Below are 26,219 nucleotides of genomic sequence, written 5' to 3'. Positions count from 1 at the left end.
ACAATGCATAATTTACTTTGTCTGCGGAATCACTTGGTTCTTGTGGCTGTGACAATGTCTGAGCAAAGCCTATAGCAAAAGGCTGTGTGTGTCAAGGCAGTTTATACATATGTATCCACATCTTTATTCGATGAATCCCCCTCTTGCTAGCCTAATCCTTGACAAATGTAGGTGCCTGGATTGTGTAATTGTCCCGATTTGCTCTTTGCCAGAACTTAAGGTTTCCCATATTTGGTTATTTTTCCTTGTCCTGCATATTCTGTCTCCGCTGTCCTGTTTATTTGCTTCTCCCTTCCTTTTAAAATGTTGTTTAGCGTGCCTCTAGTATTTAAGGTAATTAGTCACAGCCATCCATTGCCTACTTCATTCTCATAGATTGATGTTCACTAACCGTCTATAAAATATTAGCTTTCTACATACTTTCCAGTTCTTCCTGATTGTATCTACTATTTATTTTTGGAGGTCCCTTGGTGCACGGGGCATTCAATCTCACATATTATAAGATCTAGTTGAGCACATCCTTTTCAAAATGATTTAAAATCAGTAAGGGAGAAGTTTACAATCACTAAGATTTTACCATTTCACACAGAGGTCAACAATATGCTAAGTTAGGTCTGATTTTGCTTTTATGCTTTATTTATCTAAAAAAAGGTATTAAAATGCAAACACTTAAAGGGATTTTCACGCACACATGTAGCCAATAGAAAGTCTGCAACTGATTTTTTTTATTGTACAACCATGTAAAGAGCTATATAGCTAGCATTGCAAATGTTCCCTCATCAGGGGAATCTGAAAGCTGTGGAAACTATCCTTTAAAGGAAACAGCTTCCTGTGACCTCAGTTTTCACATTAAAAAATATTTTCAACGCAGCTGTTGCTAGATGGGTCACTCAACCTCTACCTCTTGCACAGTTGATTTTAGCAACAAGTTAGTCTACTATGCTCATTCTTTCTTCAGTTATAAGACTTTTTCATATTTACATATGCTGGTTTCTGTAATCGGGGGTCAACTGGACCTCACAGAACACACTGTCTGTGGCAGCATCTCGTGTTTCAGATGCTCCTGATAAAAGACATCCTTTTTGTAAAGCGCTCTGCTACTCGTAGGAGCAGCTTCATGCAAAATGACTTACCTTAAATATCTTAACTAAAATCCACCCAAAATCATTCTCCATGTTCTTAATAATATTCCATGGCTTCACAATCTATATAGTAACCAACTATGAGTTTGTGAACCAATCACACAGAAGTCAGACAATTTTATGGGTTTTTGAGCCATTAGTGGGCAAAATTCCCCTATATATAATGTCCAGTACTTTCCATCTCCACTGCATTGTATTTTGAGCCTCTCATTGTTTCAATGAGCACTATGCTCCCATTCATACCAGGAAAGAGACTGCTCTCTACTGTGGAGCTCTCTATGGCACACGTGTGACCACTAAGATTTATTCGTCCCATTGACAGTCATCCAAATCTGAGCAGTTGTTTCAGAGAGTTGGGCGTAAGTAAAAGCCGGTCAACGGGTTAAAGGGGAGACTCCGGGTCCTGTGGACCTTAGCAATCTTCACATGACCAACACTCCCCCTCCCCCAATTCACTGCAGCTCCCCTCTGGATAAAAGGGCGCCTCGTTTACTGCTGCTTTGTCAGAGACTAGCCTGAGCCCCACATGGAACACAACGCGAGGCATGAGGTGTAGGGTACACAAGGATGCGTGATGACTTCTTTCACACCCATCAGCATCTTCCAGTTTTCTCATTCAGTTTATGATTCCCAACAGTTGATAATGTGAGAACGTCTAAGTCCTCCGCGCACTAGAGTTTCAGGGGTGAGTAACATTCTACTACACAAAAACTAACTCCCAATGACTCACTGCACATAATAACACTGCAGGTTTCTTTCCATCCTTTGTCGTGACCATCACTGTACTTTTGTTGCCTGTTGTAGCTTCTCTTCATTATGCTTGTTTCATGCTCTTCTTTTCATTTGTGGTCTGTCTTGTGTCTTTGCTGTCTTTTCTTTCTGTCTGTTACATTCATTAGCCCAGGGAGCGGGATTTTTTGAAGACCTTGCGGTTGGTGAGTTCATCTGAAGCATGCGAAAGTGAACAGCATGAGGCTGAGGCGGATGTGGATAAGGGGGTAGGTGTGGCGCCCCCATAACAATACTAACAGTGTCTGACGTTTGTAGTGAGTGCTGCGTTTTCATTAATCTTTCAGTTTGTGGACTTCTTGCTGTGAGTGGGAAGGAGCAGAGAAAGTCTTGCATAATATCAATTCATTATCTTTATAACTAATAGCGAGTGATACACTCAGGGCTACAGTATATAAGGGTTACTACTAGAATATCAGTTTTTTCACACATCAGAATGTCGACTATTGCTATATCGCCACAGTAAGTATATATAGCTAAGTATATAGATTCACTCTTCTTTACACAACATCTATGTAGTTCACATAAATTTAAGTGCATATATATACATTTCTAAAGTTTATAGTTTAGGTTGGTTTGTATATAGAAAGGACTAATTATGTCTTAGCTTTTAACATATATATATATATATATATATATATATATATATATATATATATATATATATATATATATATATATATATATATATATATATATATATATATATATATATATATATGTTAAAAGCTAAGACATAATATATATATATATATATATACCTTTACGATGCAGTGGCAGTTAATATATTTTTACGGGTACTCTGGCATACAACCAGTAAATCCTTTATTGAAAGGAAACTACAATAAATGTTTTAAATAAGAAATATCTGTGTTGCAAGCCCTCACCTGTGATGTTTATTTCTTCAAAAATATCCTTGCACCCAATTATGTTTCGTCCTATGGGGCTGCATCTTCTGATTTCAACTAGATCTAGGGATAAAGCGTAGCAGGAAGCGATATTTCCTCGCGTTTTACAAATCTTTCATATCACTTTAGAAATCTCACTGGGGCTGGAAAGAATATGAGCAATTCCTGTGAGGGCGGGTATAGTGATGCTTTGTTTAAAAAAAATAGCGTATGGAGTTCCCCGTTACATTTACTGTCACTTATGCAAAATTCAAATTCTTAGTGTGCAATTTTTATTCAATGTCACCTGATCTTCTAGAGAATTACCTATTACAATAACATGATTGTTAGAAATTAAATGTGTTTCTAACAATTTGGTATATTTGATAAAACGTGTTCTCGTGACATGGTTGAATAGACTAGTGTCCCACCACTCATTCATCACAAAGCTGCATGACATAGCCATCCATTTCTCACCACGAGTACGCAAAAGTTTTCTTTCTGCCTTCATCTCAGAACCCAAGGAAATTGTGTGTGGAGTACCCCAAGGATCTTCCCTCAGTCCCACCCTCTTTAAAACTTATATGACACCTCTGGCCAGCTGCGCCAAAACCCACACACTCAACATCATACCCTTTGCCAACAACACGCACCACATTCTCGTCCTCTCCAAAGATGCCACCAAGACCAACTTCCACATCTGCATGGCAGACATCGCCATCTGCCAGAAACTCAATATGAACAAGGCAGAGGAACTGATTTTTGGAAACAAAAGCTTCCCATGACACATTTTCTGGTGGCCCTCAGAACTCGGACCTATTTCTACCGCCACTAACCGCGCTAAGAACCTAGGCATCATTCTGGACAACAAGCTGTCCATGATAACTCTGATCAACTCCAGATCCTGCTTCTTCATCTTCTGCATTCCTCATAAGATACCCCCAAAGCTTAAGACGCACCGTCACTGTGACCCTCATCTCCACCCGTCTGGACTATGGCAATGCTCTCCGCGCAGGGTTCCCAACTCAGCTCCTCAGACAACTACAGACCATGCAGAACCTCGCAGCCAGACTCGTCCTGGGCCTCCCTAGATGAACCCACATTGCCCCCTACCTCAGTGAACTCCATTGACTTCCTGTAAAGAAAAGATGCCAGTTCAAGCTCCTGATCTGTGCATACAAGACCCTACACAACTGTGAACGTGCCTTCCTGAACCACCGCCTGAACTTCCTTCAGCCCACCGCACACCTCCGCTCTGCATCCCTTTCTCGAACCCTCACCCCCCACATCTGACGTAGCAGATGCGGAGGTTGCTCCTTCTCCTACCTAGCAGTGAACGCATGGATTGAGGGACCCTTTCATCTACGGACCTCCCATCTCTTCCAGAGTTCTGAAAGTCCCTGAAGACCTGGCTATATGGCTAATCATCTGGACCCTGCCAGCGCCTGGCTAACCTCATGGGTGAAAGAAGTGCTCCACAAATCTACAGATTGATTGATTGAAGGCATGCTTCATTTTTAGAAGATGGTTCCTAATCCTCTAAGGATAGATGAAATCTTTTGCGCTCGTGTTCATAAATAAAGAAACTCTTCATGAAGCTGTGAACTTTTTGCCTGAGAGGGTTCCGCAGCTGTGCATTTCTCTTTTCAGTAGTCAGATCCCATTAAACAATGTGGTTGATTGTTACCTGACGAGAGCTGAAGAGAGCTGTCAGAAAACTGAGATCCGTAATAAAGGTGCACGAAGCAGGGACTTCAGGACAGTCTTAGGAAGGGAGGTGTGAGGTTTCTTTCACATTTTATTTTCTCAGAGTAATTTAAGAACCATTCTTTGTGTTTTTTTCCCACTAACATAATAATACTTTAGAGTTAATAAGCCCTTTGTGTTACAAACCTGAGTAGCTTGGTTGCTGTTTTTGAATACACCACTAGAGGATGCTGCTGAGCTGTGTGTTGACTACACGTAGCACATTTGAAGTGGATTTTGTGAGAAAAAGAACTAAGAACATCTGACTAAGACTATATTTTATACTGATATTCGAAATTAAGAAGGTATGCCCAGTATTTCAATGTCTTATGCTATTGCATGCGGGTGGATGTTCTCAGACATGTCCTGATTGCACGTGTGTGTGTGTTTTAAAAAGGCACGTCTGCTTCTGGTGAAACAGGTATAATAAAAGTAGAAACGGGCTTCCATTTGCCACGTTCTTATGCAGCGACTCACATCCCAACTATGTAATGTAATTGCCAATTTGTATCGCGCAACAATCGCTCCAAGGAGCATCTAGGCGCCCGTGTAAGGACAACCAGATGTCAGGGTGCCTCTCTGCTTACTTGACCAGATCCAGAATCACACTAGGCTTCGGCAGTTGTATCTTGGAGATTAAAAACTAAAAACGAAATGAAGACATCTAAGACATATGAATGTAAGGCAGAAATGTGTGAACTTCACTGTTCTGTTTCGCTAGTGTAATTAATAAAACAATTGAAAAGTAATACAAAGTTGTTATTTTTTTTTAATTTGAAAGAGTTTTATTGGGTTTTATAAAGACAGACCAAAGGAGATAATGATATGATTGTATAGCAGAGTACATAATAATCAAGCTACATATGTTGGATCATGTGATGAACTGGCCACTCTACAGAAACAGAAAATAACTCACAAAAACGAAAGAGCAATATCCAGGGGACAGCTTCCAGGGCACAATAAGGAAAAAGTAAAGAAGTTGAAAGAAATCAAAGAGCGGTTCACTGAGACCCATTACTGTCCAGGCACAGTATGCTCTTATATAAGCCAAGCCGAGAGCTAGTTGTTCCAGGGAGTATAACACAGATTACAGGTGACAGTACAGCATAATGAATCCATATTCATACATAGTTTAGCATACATATTTGGCATGCAGAGTTGGAAAGTATATTTTGGGGGGTTGACCTACTGTCCATGCCCGAGTGCAAACTCCCACCCAAAACCGGGTAAAGAGACAGTCTACGCCCCATGGAAGTCTGTTTCCATCTTTGCATAGCACTTTGTTGACCGCAGGACCTGGCCTCACTCTTCCCCTGCCCAACATTTGTTTGTAGCATTTTTGCACCTGATAAATCTTAATGTGGTTTAGAAAGAACAGGAAGCTCACTTTATGGAATATACATTTTACAAAAATACTCAGGAAGAGACGCTGGGAGATCAAAACTGGCCAGAGACTAGTCTTGGTACACATGGAAGAGGCGAGTTTACTGAAAGAGAGGAGATTAGCTTGTGCTCTTAGCTGAGGAGGAGAGTTCTACATGTTGGTCGCAGCACCAGTGAAGGATTGCCTTAGGGCTAGTGTTGTTATGATTTTCAGGATTTTCCATTGCCAAGGCTTTGCTGTCCACTGGAGATAGTAGCTTGGCTACACTAGGTGGATTTCTCAAATGTGGAGAATTCCAGGTAAGGTGGCAGATTTTAGCTGTGATCCTGAGTTTCATAAGTAGCCACCAGGAAACACCCTTTACATCGAATGTGCATCAACGCATTCCAACCACAAAACGCGGTTGTTACAACGACTGCGTTGTTACAACGAGAACCATTACATTTCAAGTCGTTTCAACGACTTCCTGTAGGAGGCGCGCTGATGTTGGATGTACAATCCAACACCTTCCCTGCTGTTGCACAAACTGGAGTAGGAATAGTAAATTACACTATTCCTAAATCCAGCATGCCCCCTACAGCAAGTCAGTGTAACGACTTGCAATGTAATGGTTTGCGTTGTAACAATGTAATGGAATGCGTTGTAGTGCATTCGTTGTAAAGACATACATTCGTAACCACCATGATCTCTCAAAACCAGTGGGCGATGTTCAAATTTCCTCTTTGACGAGATGAGCTAGGAGGTGGAGTGAAGCACTCCTTCAATCTGAGCAAGAGGTGTTTGAGGGACGACAGCCAGGAGGGCACTGTCAAAGTCCAGACAGATATGAATAAAGCATTTCATTGTATTTGGCCTTCGAGGATTTTGATAAAGAGTTTGAGAGTGGGAATATCGTTGTGTGAATGTATTTTAATAGGTATTAGAACATTGGAATGTTGGGAGCTCCATTGAAAACAATGGAGTGCTCTGGGCTTATAATGGCTGGTATAAACCTGGAGCTCCAACATTCCAATGTTTCTTTGTTCACTGCTCTGCCTGTGAACAAAGGCTTCAGGGAACCTGATGGGATTCCAATCCCCTCACGCTCCCAAAAGGCTTTGTTTATTTTGTTATAACATTCTGTCCTCTAGTGACAGAATGTCCTAATAGCCTTATAGCCCTTCGTAGATGGGCTATACCGCTATTAAAGTCCCTCTCCCTTGTTAAAGGCCCTCGCCTTCGGCTCGGGGCCTTTAACGCTGGAGAGGGCCTTTAATAGCCGGTATAGCCCTCTACGGCGGGCTATAAGGCTATAGTAAATTGTTCTTGACTGAAATTTGCTTTAGCAGTCGGGATACTGAGTTTGTATTCCTTACTCATGGCTTTGAGTTTGTCAAAGGATAATCAGTTACTATGACATTCAGATGGACAATTCTTTGCAGATTTCTTCTTGGTATGACAAGGGAGTCATTGAAGCATCTCAGTTTAAGATGACACTTCCGTTTGAGCCTGGCATCCTTGCATCTCTGCCTGTCATGCTTACGTTAAAGAGCGACCTCCTGGCTCAGAGAGTTGGCTCTCTACAAACCAGACTCACACGTCTGACAAGCCTGGCTTGCTTACCACACACCAGGTCATTCGGCTCTCACCTCACTGCAATTCTAGTGAGGCCGGCCTCTCTGTGGCTCTCCCTGTTGTACTTGCTGCAAAGCCTGGTCGCTATACACCTCTCCTTCCGCTAACATCGAGGCCTCGGCCTTCTCACACGGAGAGGAGCTTCACCTCTCAAGGTTCTCCTTTCGCCAAATGGTTGAAACGGGAAAGGTATTCAGGGATTCCTATGAAAGAGTATTTAAATTACATTGAAGATCAGTTTTCCATAATGTCCCTGTCTAATCCATAGATACTGTCATAGTTTGCCTTGATTCTGCAGAACTCATGGTGAACAGTGTCACACTGGTCAGGGGTCACACTATTAAAGTGCTTCAAGATCAATTATTGGGTGCAGACCAGATTTGCAAACCTTTTTTGGCTACACGTTCTAATTTTGGGACCAGAGATATGTTGCTGTGGGCTGGGGTGTCTGTGGATTTGTTGGCAGAGGACTGGCAGCGGATGTCACAGACAATGCTACTGAAGGACGACCCAGGAAACGTCATGGGGGCCAGTAATGCAGCAGCCCACCTTGAATGGCTGAGGTTATTTAGAGATGAAGAATGCAAACCAGGAAAGGAGTCAGTATGTGCTGCAGCATGAGCGAGACTTTGATAAAAGGTCCGATTGTCTACATTGTCAAGAGCCCGTGGCTACCTTCACTCCTGTCAGCAGCGCTGTGAATGCCACCTCATGTTCCGAGTAGCACTCTTACTCTTAAAGTTCCGGCACAGGAGCTGCTTTGGCTGAGGTGAGCTTGGAGTTAGAAGTCACGTTTTGTTCAAGTGCTATATACAATTTGGGGATAATGATGACAGGTTGGTGATTGGTGACTGCTGGTTAAATTGTGTTTTTTTCTGAGGCAGTATGATAGTTTGCATCTAGAAGGCCAAATATTTTTAAGAAGTGATTTAGGTAGTGCTTAACTGTCTCTGCACTCTTTAGCAGTGCCGGTCCTAGGCCTTCTGAGCCCCCGGGCGAAAGGGAAGATGTGAGGCCCCTCTAATTGCATATTGTGTCGCAAGAAGTGACATCACAGAAAGTGACTTCGCAGGACTTTTGATCTTAGTTATTTGTGGAAATATAGTAATTTCAGCTTCATTTTTCCACAAAACCAGAAATAAAGACGGATAAATACAGATAAAATTGGCAACAAATATATGTGGATAAATACAGACAGAAATGGCAAAATGATAAATACCATAAAACCGGGAGCCCTATTCATAATGTAGCACATCATACTGGAGAAAAACACATCTCACACCAAAACCCCCAAACTAAAGCTCCTAGGCTCACTAGGTTACTATGTTATTGGGTTTCTGCAGTGATTTGCCATGGAAATATATATGTTCACAACAAATTAATTGGTGAGAATGTATGGCAAATCACCAACATACTCAAGCACCATGTGGCACACACTCATCTTTTTCCTCACGCACCAAAAGCTACAAGCAAAGAGGTGTATTTATGGCATTAGTGGCCTTGGGACACCTGCTTAGCACTCATCATGTTCCACGGTCAACTCTTATTCGACTTCATCTGCAAAGGATACACCATTAGATCCGCGGTTCAATGCACCTGACGCTGGCGCCTGGCGGCCGAAGGGGAAGGCAGAGTATTTCTCTATCAAGAGTTATTGAGCATGGAAGAGGACAGTAGCAGTGCTCTAGCACGCACCCATTGTTGTATATAGCGCTGCAAGGCAAATATGGGCTTTGGGCACGATAAAACGCACTGCGCTGCAAAACATGATGCACACGATAAAACGCTGCATGGTTATCAATGCATGGTTAAACTAGGCAGGGCTTGTGAAACAAACAAAACAATGACCTCTCCTGGTCCAAATGCAAACCCTCCCCGCAAAGAATTTGGAGCATTCCTTGCCATGGAATCCGAGGCCACTCAACATAAAAGGGGGCTTGGGGACTACTGAGTAGAATGAGCAACGCTGACCCTCTTAAAGTACAAAGCAATTGTATTATGTTTTTATTGCACTGGTTAGACGAAAGTACCTTGGAATGCTTTTGACAAAGATGTACAAATCTGCAACACAACTGTTTCCGAGCCAGGGAAGGACAGTACAGAAGAATGGAGCATCTCCTTAGGCTCCCACAGCAAAACGCTACAAAATCTGTTTATAGCTGGGAACGGTGTGCTTGGCCTGTCATACTCCTGAGGTCGATAAAACGTGTACCATTTCTTCTGTAAAAATAAACATTTGTTACATGGTGCCAAGAAACTCCCGAGTGTGCTTAAGCTTTACAGATGCAATTTATTCACACAAGAAGGGATATCGTGGCGAAGGAAAGAACAAAATACAGAAAATAAAACAAGAAAATAAAAAGACAGTGAGATCAAAAAGAGAAAAAGCGAAATAAAGACGTGCAACCAATGAGAGAAAAAGAGAAAAGGCAAGAAAGGCATTAAATGAGAGACAATCAGGTAAAGAAAGATGCAAATAAAGAAAACTAATTAAAATGGGGAAAACCAAGCGATCGCTATTCCCGCTGTTTATTTTTGCATCGTACTTTCACTTTAAAGTGAAACTGAAGTGAGATACAAAAAAAATAAACACGCAAATGGGGTGAACGCTGCTGGTGGGGCAGGGTTCCTGTCCCTGCAGCAGGGAGGGAGGGGGAGTAGGCATTAAAACTGCAGGGAGGGAGAGAGGGTTATCGGAATTGGGCAATTTTCTCGGTCTCCGAGCTCTGTAACACGAGCCCAGCATAAACGCCTTTGAGCCATAAAATTACACAAGGTGCTGAGAGGAGAAGCTGACGCGAAAGCTCACAAACACGCCATGATGAGAATGCCGTGAGATTGTGTGACTCTTCTGAAGACAGTGCTGGAATATGGTGACCATGTGAAGTGCTCCGAAAGCTTCAGGTCGATTTTGCGCGATATAAATGTTAAGAAAAACAAATAACAGGCCGCTATGCAAGCGATGAATACCTTGGAAAGATGCGGGGCCCCCAGGAGCGCGAGGCCCTGGGCAGCTGCCCATACCGCCCATGCCTAAGACCTGCCCTGCTCTTTAGCGAGTTGACGGGTATTACGTTGCTGGTTGACGAGCAATTGCAGAGATTTTTAAGTGTGACTTTTAGTGGAAGTTTATTGGATTGTTGCAAGTGAAAATGATGCAGTCCGTGGCTAATCCTTTTTATTAGTCAGTTTGGGTGTTGTTGTTAGAGCTAGATTTGTAGCCTTGGTGACTGTTGTCAGAGATGGCTGTCATTTTAATCTATAAAGTATTGACCGTTTGTTAAGATTTGTTTACTTTCTGTTTGAAGCAGGCATAGTTTAGAGATGGGGAGATGATTTCGAATAGTTTGCAGGAGATTTTGCTGCATTTAGAAGTTCCAATCAAAGGTGTCTTTCTTTGCTGTAAATATAGCTAGCTAGCTGTGAGCCATTCTGTAGAGGTTATTTTGTTTTGTTCAACAAGTTTGCAGGATTGACTAGGCACATACCGGCTTTTTTGTTTAAATAAAATGTAATGTTGTACTAGCGATTGTCTTTTTTATTTTGGGGATTTTAGTAGTGGAGTGACTGTTTGAAGCATATAGGCTGGCAGGGAAGAGTTAGCAGTTTACATCTGAAAAGGAATTATATGTGGCAGTGCTCGGATTTTGTTAGAGAAGGTGTTTTGTAAAAGTGTCGTTTTTTTTAGCATGTTGCTTTAGTTTTTTCTGTTGACGTTTGGAGTGTTTCGATTGTGTGTTTGTTCGGACATAGGCAGTATAGAGCACTGATTCAAAATGTACTTTGAAAGATATGCTTGTAAGTCTGGCCAAAGTGTGGATTTGGTCTTCATTTATTTGGTATTTTCCAGTTGGTATTTTCCCATTGTTAATGTTTTTCTGTCATTTAGGTTAAATGGTAGTATGAGTTTTTTGTATGACTGGTAGTTTAGTGGTGAGTAGGTTTTTTTTTTTTTGGTACAAAACATTTATTGAGCACTTGCAGGAGTACACAGCGTCTCGCCAACAACCCGGAGGCTGGCCGCTATCAATGCAGGTATATAGAACAAGCAATGACAGAAATGTATGGGTGCGAATACAATCGCGTCAAACAGTAGTTTCCAAGTGACAAGTGCAGCGTCTACATATCGAAATCAAAGTGTCTTGCATTTTTAGATATTTTATGTCAACATTAACATGTGCAATGACCAGGTGAACCCAGGGAGGGGGGGGGGGGGCGCACACCTGCGCTCGGGCGGACACAGCAGTCCGTGGGAGGCATGCAGCTAGCAAGCTCTGAGTCCACAAATGAAGTAATGGCGGGGGCTCAGTATCGAAGGTAGTAGGCCGGTAGACGCCTGGGCGATATCGTGGGATTGAGGGAAACACACAAAGAGCCTAGAAAGGGGGGGGGAGTGGGGTAGAGAGAGGGGGGGGGGCAGTAAGCACATCATGCCAGACAGGCTAGGCCCGGACTTTTAATTCAGGACCAGGAAACAACACAGTAGTGTCCCACCCTCCCATCCTCAAGTGCTGCTATCTTCCAGTGGGTCAGTTATCAAGTAACATTGTAATGGGGCCCAAATATCAGTAGGCCTAGAAGCAGGCGGCAGTAATTCGGAATAAGTATGCAATTGTTCCTGGCAGTATATCATGTCACTCATCCAATCCTTAAACTTGGGCGCCCTTCCTCTCCCCCATCTACAGGCCACCCTGCGTTTAGCCAGAAGCATAGCCAGCGCCACATATTTACGGTGAGCCGCCTGAAGAGGTGCAACATACCCCAGAAGGGCCAACAATGGGGACGGGCCCACCGTCATGTGTATCATTTTGGATAGTGCTTGAAACACCTGGGTCCAGTATCTGTTCACTTCAGCACATCCCCATGCAAGGTGAAGGAAGTCAGCCCCAGGAGCTCCACACCTGTCGCACGTGTCAGTAGGCCTCAGCTGGAACCTGTGTAAGCGCGCTGGAGTGTGGTAAAGTCTGTGTAGGAATTTATAATGAATTATCCTATAACGGCTGTTGGAGGATATGCGCTCGGTCTGTTGCAGGCAGAATTCCCATTGTGGATCCGTAAGAGTCAAGGCTAGATCCTGATCCCATTTGTGCCTAGCGGGCAGGGCAGTGTAGGTCATGTTGGCACGGACAGATTTATAGAGTGTGGATACCAGTTTATTGGGATTGTCGTGAAGCAGCATGTTCTGTAGGGGAAGAAGCACTGGGGGCTCACAGGGGAAGTCAGGCGTAATGGCCTGTAGCCCGTGCCTGAGCCTGATATAATAAAACATGTCTAGAGGTGTCGGTTGTATGCCCTCGTACAGCTGGTCTTTGGTACGGAAGGTGCCATCACGATACAAGTCCCCCCATGTAGCGACATGTATGCTTTTCAGCAATTTTTGAAAGCCAGCCTCCTGCAGGAGCGGGAGCTGTGGGTGGTAGGTCAGTGGCAATAGTGGAGCATATAGGAAATGCAGGTCAAGCCTCAAAGAAATGGAGTTCCACGCCGTTACCGTGCTAGACACCGTATTAGGAGTCTTGTCCCTGCCACCGACCTTGGAATAAAGAGCGCTGTCAATGGGGGTCGGGTGGGCTAACCAGTGTTCGGCCGCCAGTTGAGGCATATATCTCTGCTGCCGCACCCAGAAATATGCATAGTGGGCCTGAGCAGCCCGATAATAAAGCTCAAAATCAGGAATACCGAAGCCCCCTTGTGAGAATGGCCGAACTAGGATCTCCCATTTGAGTCTGGGTGTCTTCCCACCCCACACCAGTCGGAGCAATTCCGAGCGTAGTAGCCGAAAGAAATAGGGTCCGGGATGAAACGGAATGTTCATAAAAAGGTACAGAAGCTGAGGGAGTATCACCATCGTAACTAACGAGGCCCGCCCAGCCATGGAAAGGGGGAGTGCTATCCATCTGGATATATTGCCACTGATCTTGTCCTTCACAGTGCCATAATTAGCACGAATCAGCTCTTCTCTACTCTTCTCCACATGTACACCCAAGTACTTAAAATCCCCTGTACACCAGTCAAGCGGGAACTCTAGCGGAAACTGACTAGTCGAGGCAGTAAGGGGAAAGATACACGACTTACTCCAGTTAATCTGGACTCCCGAAAGGGCACCAAACAGTATAAATTCCCGGAGTATGGGATGTAGGTTGTCGCTAGGGTGGCGAACGTAAAGGGTGATATCATCAGCATACATAGAGACAAGTATTTGTCTCTGAAAACAGCGTAGTGCACTGTCCCGATGATGCTGCCGCAGTTTAGCAGCCAGGGGTTCGGTGGCTATAGCAAAGAGGAGTGGAGACAGGGGGCAACCCTGCCTCGTCCCTCTGGAGATCGGGAAGTCCGAAGACAGTTTCCCATTGATGAGGACCCTGGCCGTCGGACTCGTATAGAGCAATCTAACCCAGGAAATAAATATAAGCGGGAATCCCATTCGCTCTAGAACTTTGAACACATATTCCCATTCGAGCGAATCGAATGCCTTGGTGGCGTCTAAGAAAATGGCTGCCATTGGGAGGTCTTCGTGGACGGAGTCATAGACCGAGAAAAAGGTACGGAGATTGTGCGACGTCGCCCTACCAGGGACAAATCCAGCCTGGTCCGGAAGTATTAGATCAGGCAGGAGGAGGCTGATGCGTGCTGCTATCAATTTTGCAAGAATATTCACGTCACAATTTAACAGGGACAACGGTCTGTAGGAGTCGCAGCTGGAAGCGGATTTACCTGGCTTGAGCAGGGACGTAATAAGGGCAATTCTCATGGATGCAGGGAGATGGCCCACCTCTAGCGCATCCTCATAAACCTCCCGCAGCACTGGCGCCATGAAGTCAATAAACGTTTTATAGAATTCAATGGGGATGCCATCTAGCCCAGTGGCCTTACCCGACTTCATACTCATGATAGCCTCCCTGACCTCATCCAGTTCAAACGGGGCGCTCAAAAAGGCTCTCTGTGCATCGCTCAACCATCCCAAGGAAACATCTGCTAAATAACCGTCCAGTGTGAGTTCGCCAGTCCTGTTAGAGGAGAATAGCGCACCATAGTGTCGCACAAATTCGTTCAGAATCTGTGCTGTGTCCCTGAGCACTAGCCCCTCAGCAGTCTCAAGTTCCAGTATAACAGTCGGCGAGCGCATTAGTTTAACCGTCGCCGCCAGAGCCTTCCCAGGTCTCTCACCCTCTCCATATCGCCTGGCCACCCAGTACTTGTTCCTAAACTTTACCTCGCGGGAAGCCTCCTCGGAGTACTCCGACAGTTTTTCACGTATAGTAGCGAGGGTTGCATTGTCAGGGCCTGCTCTGAGGCGGTCCTCTGCACTCCGTAGGTCAGCCTCGAGACCGTGTAATCTATTCAGTATGCTCTTGAGCACTCCCGAGCCTTTCGAAATACATAAGCCCTGGAGTGTGGCCTTAAAGGCGTCCCATATGGTCTCAACGTCCTGGACTGAGTCCTCATTGCGTTTAAAGAAATCCAAACATTCATCCCGGAGTTCCTCTTGGAATTGCGGGTCTAATAACATAGAGGGTTGCATACGCCACGCCGTCACTGGGGGCCCCAGCTCAGAGCCGGACAACGTAATAAAAACGGGGGAGTGATCGGAATATGTCCTGGGGAGGTGCTACGCGTGAACCAGCGCCGTGTAGAGATGCGAGGTCAGGAGGAAATAGTCGAGCCGCGCCTATGACTTAGCTTGCGCTGTAAAGTGTGTACCTTCCCCTTTAGACCCACAGTGTGAACGCCAGGCGTCTATCAGATTGTTACCGGCAATGGTTGCTCTAAGGACTTCTCGCCCATTGGTGTAATGGTGGGGGGCGGGGTGTGACCTATCCAAGGGGGGGTGCAGGGTCGTATTGAAATCTCCCCCCCATATGAGGTGTTGTGGTCCCGTCTCCACTATCGCAGCCCATAAAGCAGTAAAGAATTGCGGGTCATCTACGTTAGGCCCATAACAACATGCTAGTGTCACTGACATATGTCCCAGTCTACCCCATAACAAACAATACCTCCCCTGGGGGTCAGCCCTGGATCCAGCAAGCCGAAAATGTGTAGACTTCTTGACCAGAATGGCCGTACCTCGTGCATATGAGGAGTAATTAGCAAAGACCGTGTGAGAAGCCCACCTACTACCAAAGGCGTGTGATCTGTGGGGTGCAAAATGCGTTTCCTGCAGGAAAGCAATGTGGACGTTATGGCGATCAAGGTAACTCAATAATTGACGTCTCTTCCTATGGTCACCTAGCCCCCTCACATTCCAAGTAATCATATTTAAGCGTGTGCCACCCATGTATAAGTGCGAAACAATGAATACAGGATCAAAGCGAGTAAAACGGCCCAGTCATCGTTAGCAATAAACAGGCAATCGCCCAATCGAACCGGCCCAGTGATACCCAGAGGGAGCCGGGAGCCGAACACTGATGGAGCATCCTCACCATCCACGCCATGCCTCAGCCACTGACAACGCACATCACATCCATCCCACCCCCATATCCTCCGGCCACAACTAAGGAGCCCTCCACAGGGCAGATAAGTGAGTTCAAAACCCATCATGCACATGTTATAACCAGAACCCCAACAGAACTCCCAGCATACCCCCCCAGCCACCACCCCCCCAAGAGTCCCAACAAAAGGACCGGACCTGAAGAAAGAAAAACCCTGCACAGAACGCAACCATTCCCATTCCCATTCCCCCAGGTAAACAGTCCACCACCCCCCACCCACTGAAGCATCCCCAACTCGCCAGTACCCCAAGCCCGCCCCCCACCCACATGCCAAAACAATGCATGGAAATAACCAACAAACAAGAATCAAAGTCAATGTCATTGGGGAACACCCAGTAGGGGTCATCTGAGGCGCACGTTCCACCACCCCCAGTCGTCCCACTCTGTGCAAGTCCACCCTGAGGGTCTCCATCTGGAGCAGAGAGGGAGTAAGGGGGTGGGAGCCCGGCATACATTACCACCTGCAGTCCAACACCCGTCCATGGCACCCCAGGGGCAGCCGCAGCCACCGCAGAGAAGAATGGGATCCCCTGCGCAGAGAGGGGAGCGAGGACGATCTAGTGGAGTGCAGGATCAAGAACAATAGAGAGCCAGCCCTTGATCATTCGGGACCAGATGCATTTAAGTCTTCAGCGTCCGCAGGTCTCCTGTGTCGTTTAGGCAAAGTCTTAAGGTAGTCCTCGACCTGTTGGGGGTTGAGAAAGAAGTGCTGTGTACCCTGGTGGGTGACGCGCAGCTTGGCCGGGTACAAGAGGGCATAGTCAATGTTCAGGTCTCGAAGCTTCCTCTTGACCGCAAGGAACTTTCGCCGTTGCTCTTGGACCACCGGGGTAAAGCCAGGGTAGATGGAAAAGGGCACGCCATCATACGTCAGATTTTGGTTCGCCCGGGCTGCTCGGAGCGCAGCATCTCGATCCCGGTAGTTGAGCAGGCGCGCGATTATGGGTCGCGGCGGGGCTCCAGGTTTGGTCTGCGGTCCAAGGGAGCGATGGGCGCGCTCCACTATAAATTGCTTCGAAAGGGCTTCTGACCCTACTGCCGCTGTAAGTAGTCTCTCTATGTACAACTCCATCTTTCCCGTGTTGGTCGACTCTGGAATGCCCGTGACGCGAACGTTGTTCCGCCGACTCCTAGCCTCCAACTCCTCATTTTTGGCGGCAATCACTCTTAGCACATTGTCCATTCTAGCAAGGCGAGAGTCATGTGTCGCGGTGGTGACGTCATTTTCGGAAATCCTGCGTTCCACCTCAGTTATGCGCTCCTCATGCACATCCATCTTTTGGACTATCCCATCCATCCTGTATGAAAGTCTATCCACTTTGTCAACCACCGTTGCAAAGCCCTGGCGCATCTCCTGCAGCATGGTGGCTATATCTGGGGCCGGCGGGGTTGATGTTGAGGCCTCCGTGATCGGGCTCCGGGGCGGCACCGCGTCCCCCGTATGCCGCGTCGCCTTCTTCTGTGACGCGGGTTCAAACTGCAGCCTGGGCTGGCGACTGTCTGGCTTCCCCATGTCGGTAATGTCAAATATGAAGCTTCCGCGTCTAGGCGCTATCCGCACTGCAGCTGGAGAGAGGCAAGTGAAGGGGACAGTATCTCCGCCCCACTAAGTGCAATGTAGTGGCGTCCCCGCAGCAAACAAGGCGCTAGGCAGCGGGGGAAGTGCGGCGGATGCCTGCAGGGCGGCTCATTGTGAGGTATAGTACAGTTCGGATAGAGACTGGTCACCTGGGGAAAAGCGCGAGAACACCAGCCAAATATGCAGCGCCTCGAGGTCTCAGCCAGTAGCACTAAGTTGTCGGAGTCTCCAGCTCACCAGTGTCGCGGCAGGGATCAGGCGTGAGGCTATGTGTGGCAGTGGTATGGCCAGGCCGCCGGAAGTCTCGGGCCCTCTGCAGGGGAGCGTCGCCAGTCCAATACGGCGCTTGTAGATCGCGCCTGTCCCAACATCGGTGGGGCCCGTAGCGGGGCGAAGCCAGCGGGGGCACCGCACCTTCTCAGCCCCCTCGTCACAAGCAAAGCGTACCGCACGTACCTTTGTAGTCTGCCCCTGATGCGGGCCCCACCGCCAGTACCGGCTGCGCTGCTCTCCAAGGTCCGGAGGCCCACTTGCCTCGTGGCGAGCCTCGGGCTCGCGTAGGTCCAGGAGCCGAATGCAGGCTCCGGCGCGGCAATGCTCTCATCGGCCGGGGGTTCCGCAGGCCGCAACTCCGGAGTCCAAGGGGGTAAAGCCAGCAAAGTCGCACCGAGTGTGCGGTGGCCTCTGCCGCCCCTCCGTGGGGATTTTCGGGCGGGTGTGAGCAGGGAAAGGAGGATAAAGAACGGATATTTATGCCGGGCTGCTGGAGCCTCACGCAAGTGCGGCCATTCAGCAAGTGCGCCCTCTAGCGCCCCGTGAGTAGGTTTTTACGGAATTTCAGGTCTGGCATTTATCTATCTATCTGTCTGTCTATCTATCTATCTATCTATCTATCTATCTATCTATCTATCTATCTATCTATCTATCTATCTATCTATCTATCTATCTATCTATCTGCCTGCCTGTCATATATTTATTTATATTTTACCTACTTGTGATACCCAGTAGGTAGTTACAATTAGGACCAATTTTTCCTATAGACAAAGCATTTTTTGTTTTGCTAATAACTTTGGTGCCATTTGACAAACCTTTCAAAACTAGTGTCTCAGTTACTTTAGCTGCTGTTTGTAAAGTTTGAGGTGATTGGTCAAGCGGGGGCCGAGAAAAAGGTGGGGTCCCAATATGCTTTTTCTCCATGCAATCTCTATGGGGGTTTTGCATTTTCTTAACACAACTACTGCCAAAACTGCTGAACGAAATGAAACCAAATGTGGAAGAAGCTAAATCTTGGTCCAGAAAGCAACCTTTATTAATTTTTGTGCAAATCCTTTCAGTAGTTTGGGAGTTAATAAAGAAAGAAATGTACAGATATCTAGGGACACAAATCCATTGCAGTCCATGTGGCCCCTCCCTTTTAAAGGTATTTGGTTCAGGGGGATGGGGTTACTGGGGCCTTTTAAAGGCTCAGGACGGACGGTCCGGCGGCCCTCTCCCTTTTGTGGGAAATTTTGGCACTGGGGCTGGGTTCTCTGGGCCTAAAATGGCTCGGGGAGGGTGGTCCAGTGGCCCCCGCCCCTTTAATTAAATACACCTGCCATGGAGGATGGAGCCCCCTGGGCCTTTGAAGGCTCTGGCAGAGGGCCTTTTTGAGCACCTTTCACCCCCAGGGGACAAGCAACTCCACGCCCGAGCCTTTACCAAGCCTGTGGACTCCATTCCTAGGTCTACCAATATAATTAAAGGTGGAGGGGTTTGAGGCCCTTGGAACCCTATTCCTAGGCCACAACAAATATGAAAATGCCACGTACACCCTAGTCCCATCAGGGACACCCACAGAGATTACAGGACGTGGGACCATGTGGAGAGCTCCAGGATCTCCACGGCCCCTGCCGGCTCCCCTGCTGGCTCCCATTCTGAGAGCTGGCTAGATTTGTTTGCTCCTGCCCGACGGGAGCAGTTTTACTCTCTGCTCCCATCAGGTTGGAGCAAACTTGTCTTCCTTGCCCACAAGAGCGCGGGCAGGAAGTTGATGGTCTCCCTTCCCATGCTCTTGTGGGTAGAGAAGAGCAGTGTCTTGAAAGATAGATGTGGTTCCCAGAACCCTGATGTCATCAGGCCCAGGGGAGGGGGCCCACAGGCCCTGTTGATGACTCAGGGCGGGGGCCCCACAGCCACTTTTGCACAAAAACATAATTTTGCCCCGGGGATGGGGTTCCTGGGGCCCTTCAATGTGGTGGTGGTGCTCCTAGAAGGGTAAGGGGGACCACCAAGATTTTTTTCAAGTGTCGTGGGGGACTGCCGCCCACCTAATAAAATTCTTTAAAAAATCATAGTACATTTTCTGGGTCATTGTATCCAGGTGAACCTACCGTTGTTTTCAAAGCGCTCGTTCCTGGTGCTGTATGCACCTCAGCTGGAGTGCAGGGGCACCTTTTGGCTGGTTCTATGGCTGTGCTTTATGATTGAAAAATGTTTTAAAAAAGAGTGAAGGACATATTATTGTTTTATTTAAAAATAAAAACGTGTTATTGAAAATAATTTGTGACAGTCAGTCTTATTAAACATTTCAATGTATGAATTTATTAAAAACACATTTTATTATAGTTATTGGTGACTTTGTAGCAAAGCCAATAGGTCTGCTTTATATATAGTTATGTGGTGACCCCTTGATAAAGCCAATAGGCCTGCTTTTTATATGTTGGAGTTCTTTGATAAAGGTAGTCGGTCTGCCTTACCTAAAATGACATCCTTTTATTATTATTTGGCATAGTCATCCATGCGCAGTGGCGAGGGGTTGGCACAGGGCCAGGCCACAGGCTGTGCATGGCAATGGACAACTTACTTTATGTTAAAAACATAGAAGTAACTTCAGCTTGCACCCTCACTATTCATTGCTAATTAGCTTGCATAGTACATAGTAGATCACTCATGACTTGTTCAGTGACATCATCGATAACATTAATTCAACAGCTGGAATGACATCATTGATGACACTGTGCATGGCGGGCACGATTTATAGTTACTAAGATAACTATAACTTGTGAATTTCAGTGGTTTTTGTTTGTTTAATATGGTATGTTTAAGCCAACATTTTCACCAAACTATAACATACCTTTCACGTTTTTTGGGAATTCCTACTTTTTCTTATATAAAGTAAGCTATATTACAATTTATATCTATAATGTCACTTTAGCCTGTCTGGTTTTTCAGTGAACATATAAATATTTGCAAAGCTCGCAGCATTATGGCTAAGTCTCTGCTCTGCTGATTGTTAGGTATTGCTTATAATGGTAGGTGTATTTGTATTTACACAGCACATTGAAACATATGTTGGCTAAGATGGTGTGTCTAGCTCAACATGTTCTAACAAAATTCACGAATTTTTCTCCAATTCAGAGATCAACTTGTACTGCTGGTTTATGTGTAGCCAAGTCTTGTGAAAGTGGGATGGCACATGAAACACGTGCCAGCTGTTAAAATGTGTATTGTTGAATGGAGTCAGTTCTTGACGAATTAATGGTTGATGTTCTAGTTTTTTAGGAAAAGGGTAGTAAACATTTTGAATGCAGCATATCCAATTTAAGATATCACATAAATGATTGAAATTATTTGTGTAAAAAAAGATCAGAAATGCCTATTGTTAATTAGGTTTGTGACAGTATCTTGTGCCACAGCCGGAGACACTCTCCTCTGGCACAAACTCCTGGCTGCGACTCTCTCTGTGGCTCTGCCCCATAGACACGCTGCACCCCACTCAAAAGCTGCTCACCCTCCCGACCTCCACCTTCCACATAGACAAGAGAGACTGGCTAAAACATGGGTGCCTTAATCTCCCCTTCTCCGGCAAGCAGCAGCCATCCAGGGGACTGGGGAGACAGCATCCATGAACCCCCACAATAAACCCTGACCTGAATTCCCTCCTCCTCCTCCTCTGGGGTGAGCATGAGCAGCGGCACTGGCGGCCATCTGCCGATACCCGGCAGCACTAGGGGAGGGAGACAGGAGGGCTCTCCTTACCTCCGCATGATCGTTTCATCCTCTCCTTCCACCACCCCGACTGAGCACAGGACATTTGAGAGAGGCAGCGAGCCCTCGGAGCCAGGTCCATCTCATGTTCCTGCACCTTTGGCCGCGTACAGCTTGTGCCAAGAAGGCAGCATAAGCAGGACCCTAGACCCACCCACTGGATTTACACCGACAGCGATCCCTTGTCCGGGGAGTCTTCCCGAGTTCCTTACTTGTTGTTGATTTCAGCTCGGCCAAGCTATCTTCGTTGCTTCATAACAGTCACATGGGGTCTCTAAATGAATTCCTTCGGAAACCGACGGGCAGGGGTGTAGACGGGGGCCTTCTCCCAGGTTTTATGCCATATGGCGATCCCCAGCCCGGGAGCTCTCAGCGGGAGCTCCTAACAGCATGCTGAAGCCCAGATATCTATGACATGACCCAGAACAACAGCGAGTGAACTTGATTGCGTTAGCCAACTTCAGCCCCATGAAGGACAAAAATAGTGCTGAAACCATTCTGTGAGTGAGCATCTCATGAATATACCACTCCCTTGTGGTTAACTCCCCACATCCTCCTAAGGATCCAAAGGGAAGCTGAACTTGGACCTGTTAGAGTACAAGGAGTGGAGAGGCCAAGAGGGCACTCCGCGAGCAGGCCATCCCCACCCACCTCCAACTAATTCAATTCAAGTATCTTCACAGGGTAATGGAGTCCAAAGCAGTTGTGGCGGATGGAAGGGCCAGCTCCCCAACCTGTCAGAGGCCACTCCACGAGAGGGGATTTCTTCATATGGTATGAAGATTACATCCATCCTAAACCGAGTTCTGGGCCACCCCATTGATCTTACTACTAACCTGGGGCTTGTGGAGGGCTGAGGTGGTTCACAGGACACGCAATGTCCGAGTCCGCCTAAGTTTGCTTGTTGCCAAAAGCGATATTGCTCGATACTGGCAGCTAAATAGGGCAGCGCTGGAGGAGGTCTGGGCGAGGAGATGGAACTATGCAGCCAAATGGAAAAGGCAATCTATTAGGCAAGCGTGTATTCATCAAAGTACAGAGTATATAGGAGACCTGGAATGATTATTTCAGTTAATTAAAAGATACTTTTCTCCCAATGCGACAAGTGTTTACATTTCCTACCTTGTATATGCTTTTGGGTTGTATACACCGTGACTGATTGCCTCCTGCATATGCTCAACTTTTGGGACTTCTTTAATGCCGTCTTGTTAAAGAGAAAATTCAATAGAATTGTTTGCAAAAAGTTTAGTACGTTTCTTTAAAAAACGAAATCATATTTAATGGAAAAATGCACTCTTGTGTCTGGGAATCTAACAATATATTGCTTCGGGAAACCTTTAGACAAGTGAGATGGTTAAGGATTGAGAGGATCACTGAAACCCCACTAAATAAAGCATATAGTGGTCTTGTATATAAATTGCCCCACCCCTCTCTACCGCACCGATGTCGTTCTGCCATGTTTCTTCATAAGTTAGAGTCATGACACTATTTAGGTAACACGTGCTGTAAATAAACAATTTGAAATCAGTATTACCTATATTTGACAAAAATGAGATAATCGAAAAACGTGGATATTTATTCGAACAAACTCCTGTGCTGGGCTGAGGTCCAAAAAGGCTTTCTTTGGAGCTAATATATTTTGATTTATTACATTGGCAAAAGGATTCCTGGCACACAAAATGCCAGACATAACATTTTTCAAATTCCAAGAAGATTCTTGGCAGTGTTGGTTGTTTCAAAAGTTGAAGCTCCACCCTTAACTGTGCTTCTTATAATTTAAATATAGTTAGACAAGGTTGGTGCTTGTTCTGACCTGGCGTGCTTACCCATTTAAATGCAGTGCGGTGGACGCTCTGTCGTACATCTAAATATTTATGTATGTACATGCACGACAGATTACATAGTTTATAGCTTCAAGGATATTCACATTCACACTCTTGGGACATATGCATTGTAATGTGCATAGTATGGTCAGGGTCAGACTGGGACAGAAAATCGGCCCAGGCACCAAAATAAAAGTGGCCCCCCATTAGATAATTAGAAAGCCAGAAAAGTGCCCTATGTTTGGAAGTTGGGTAGCTTTGAATTTGTAACGATATGCTGTAAAAGTGTTTTGCAAGGTATGTAAGGCTGCATGCAATTGTGCTTGCTGCAGTAAATGTTTTAATATCAGGGAATCAACTGTAGAAACCGGCCTTGCAGACCATAAAATAGGGCCACAAACAGCCAAAATAACAGCGCACACTGGTCTGTCAGACCAGCCCATTGGGCTTGGCCTGATTGCCCTGTAGGCCAGTCCGACCCTGCGTATGGTTTTGACATACAATGGTGACTTCTACTTATTTTCCTAAGTCTATCTCAAAGTGTGGGTAACAATAACAAAGCTACATTACATTTGATTACTAGTGTTTGTGAAAAAGTTGATTTTTCTTTGTTTTTTTCTTATGCTTTCCATCCATCTTTAAAATATTCCTGAATCCATTGAATCCATTTCTACACATATTCTGTCAGGACTGGATTGGATGGTGCAATTCCTCACAGGTGCGACAGTACTTACCTCACATGTGTATGCTTGGTGCTCATATAAGACTGCGAAGTGTAAGTCAAGAGGTGCCGGTGACCAAACAACTGCTACATTTTGAATTTTATCTGAATTTTTCTTGCACTGCATTACAGTTTGCCACTCCTCTGACACTTCTGTGAGGATGCCCACTTTTGCAGCTTTAGATACGTGTGAAAAGTATGTACATTGCTTGCATTCTTGTGTGCGCTTTATGTATACATTGATACGTTAGGTCACAGTGCGCAGACCACACAAAATTGCTTGAAAAACAACAATTTGTTAACTCTTATTTGACTAGGAGATATCACACATACTTGAGTCTGTGACTTCCTTAATAAAATGCTTCTGTTTGAAAACAAGCTAATCTAAAATAGTAAAATACCGGGTATGAAACATAAATAGAAAATGAAGTCTTCAAAAAACAAATACATTTTATATAAAAATGGATCTAATATCACCATAAGCGAATGTATCTTATGGCATAATACAAAAAATATATTTATTGTAAAATATACAGTTATAGTCCCTTTTAACTTTCAAGTCAAACCCTAATTCCCTTCATAATGCATTGCAGATTACTTCGATTTAGAACGTCACATATAAGGTCAGTGCTGTGTACAAAATTAGTTCCAAGGGTCCAGGACTGGGGTAGCACCACTTGAGGAGGAAGACTCACAGCAGACAGAGTCCAGATGCTGGGTTCAAGGTGGTTGAACCCTTTACTATGCCTGAGGCTCTGCTCTGGAAGCCAGGCAACTAGCCCTTGAAGTCACTCATGTGGTCCTGTGTTCAAGATGCAGGCCAAATCCTTTTCACCCAGGCAGCAGGGTAGCAGATTAGCAGTCGTTCTTAGAGCAGAGCAGCACAGCAGTCCTTCTGAGTCTTCCACTAGTCTAGAGGTGTACGGAAGAGTTGGGTTTGAGGGCCCAATATTTATAGTTGGCACCAGCTTTAAAGTAGCAGCAGAAGGTTCTGGAGGCTTCCACCCTCAAAGGTGTTTGAAATTTGCTGCCTCCCTGCCCTGGCCCCACCTTCTCTTGGGGCACCTTTGTGAGTGGGCACAGGAAGAGCCTTTGTGATGTGCAAGTGTGGCAGGTGACAGCTCCTTCCCCTCATTAAGTCAGAGGTCGCCCATCCTGCCAACACCTATTCCTCCTTTGTCTCAATGACTGGGAGCTATACACACAGGCCAAATGCCAACTACATCTAGTCATGTGACTACAGAGCAGGCACATGACACGAAATAGTTGGGGGAAGAAAATGGCAATTTTTTAACAGTTGCATTTCAGAATTGTGACTTAAAATCCAACTTCACCATTAAAGAGGGCTTTTGAATTACAATTGTATAGACACCTAACTTGATATTCTCAACAATTGAAAGTTATTACTTATTAAATGTAAAAAGTTAACCCAATGTTATTCTCTGGGAGAGGTATGCCTTACAGTAGTGAAAATCTAATTTAGGAGTATTTCACAACCAGGATATACAAAGGTTAAAAGTACATGGCGAACTTTTTAAGCACACTGCACCCTGCCCAATGGGCTGTCTAGGGCTTATCCCAGAGGTGACCTATATGTGTTAAAAAGGAAGGTTTGGGCCTTGAACAAGGTTTATTTTACCAGGTCAAACTGGCAGTCGAAAAGTGCACCCACAGGCTGCAATCTCAGGCACGAGACTTGTTTAAAAGGCTACTAAAGTGGGTTTCACATGCAGTGCTGCTGTCCCACCAGTAGCACTTAATTTGCAGACTCTAAATACATATAGTATGGCTTACAATTAAAGTAATTGTGCCAGTTGGGTGTTAGCCAATGATACCTTGTTTTAGGAAGTGAGCACACACACTTTAGCACTGATTAGCAGTGGTAAAGTGCACATAGTCTGAAGGCCAACAAAAACGAGATCAGCAAAAATTGAGGAATAAAGGCAATAAGGGTGGAGAAGGACCACACTAAGACTGACAGGTCCAACATGTACCATAGAAAGATACATTATTTTAACT

General features: G+C 45.6%; 1 protein-coding gene across 1 annotated transcript in view; it reads left to right on the top strand.

Annotated features, from left to right (window-relative positions):
* Positions 1-26,219, top strand: part of DST (dystonin) — a 1,528,317-nt gene that overhangs the window by 573,275 nt on the left and 928,823 nt on the right. Inside the window, exon 7 of the mRNA XM_086926448.1 lies at positions 2,042-2,140. Within this exon, the coding sequence (XP_086782574.1) occupies positions 2,042-2,140 (99 nt within the window). The remainder of the gene's footprint in view (positions 1-2,041; positions 2,141-26,219) is intronic.

This window comes from Lissotriton vulgaris, chromosome 6 (genome assembly GCF_964263255.1).
Source record: "Lissotriton vulgaris chromosome 6, aLisVul1.2, whole genome shotgun sequence".
NCBI lineage: Eukaryota > Metazoa > Chordata > Amphibia > Caudata > Salamandridae > Lissotriton > Lissotriton vulgaris.
Note: the sequence above shows the minus strand (reverse complement) of the source record. Positions and strands in the feature narration are given on the sequence as shown.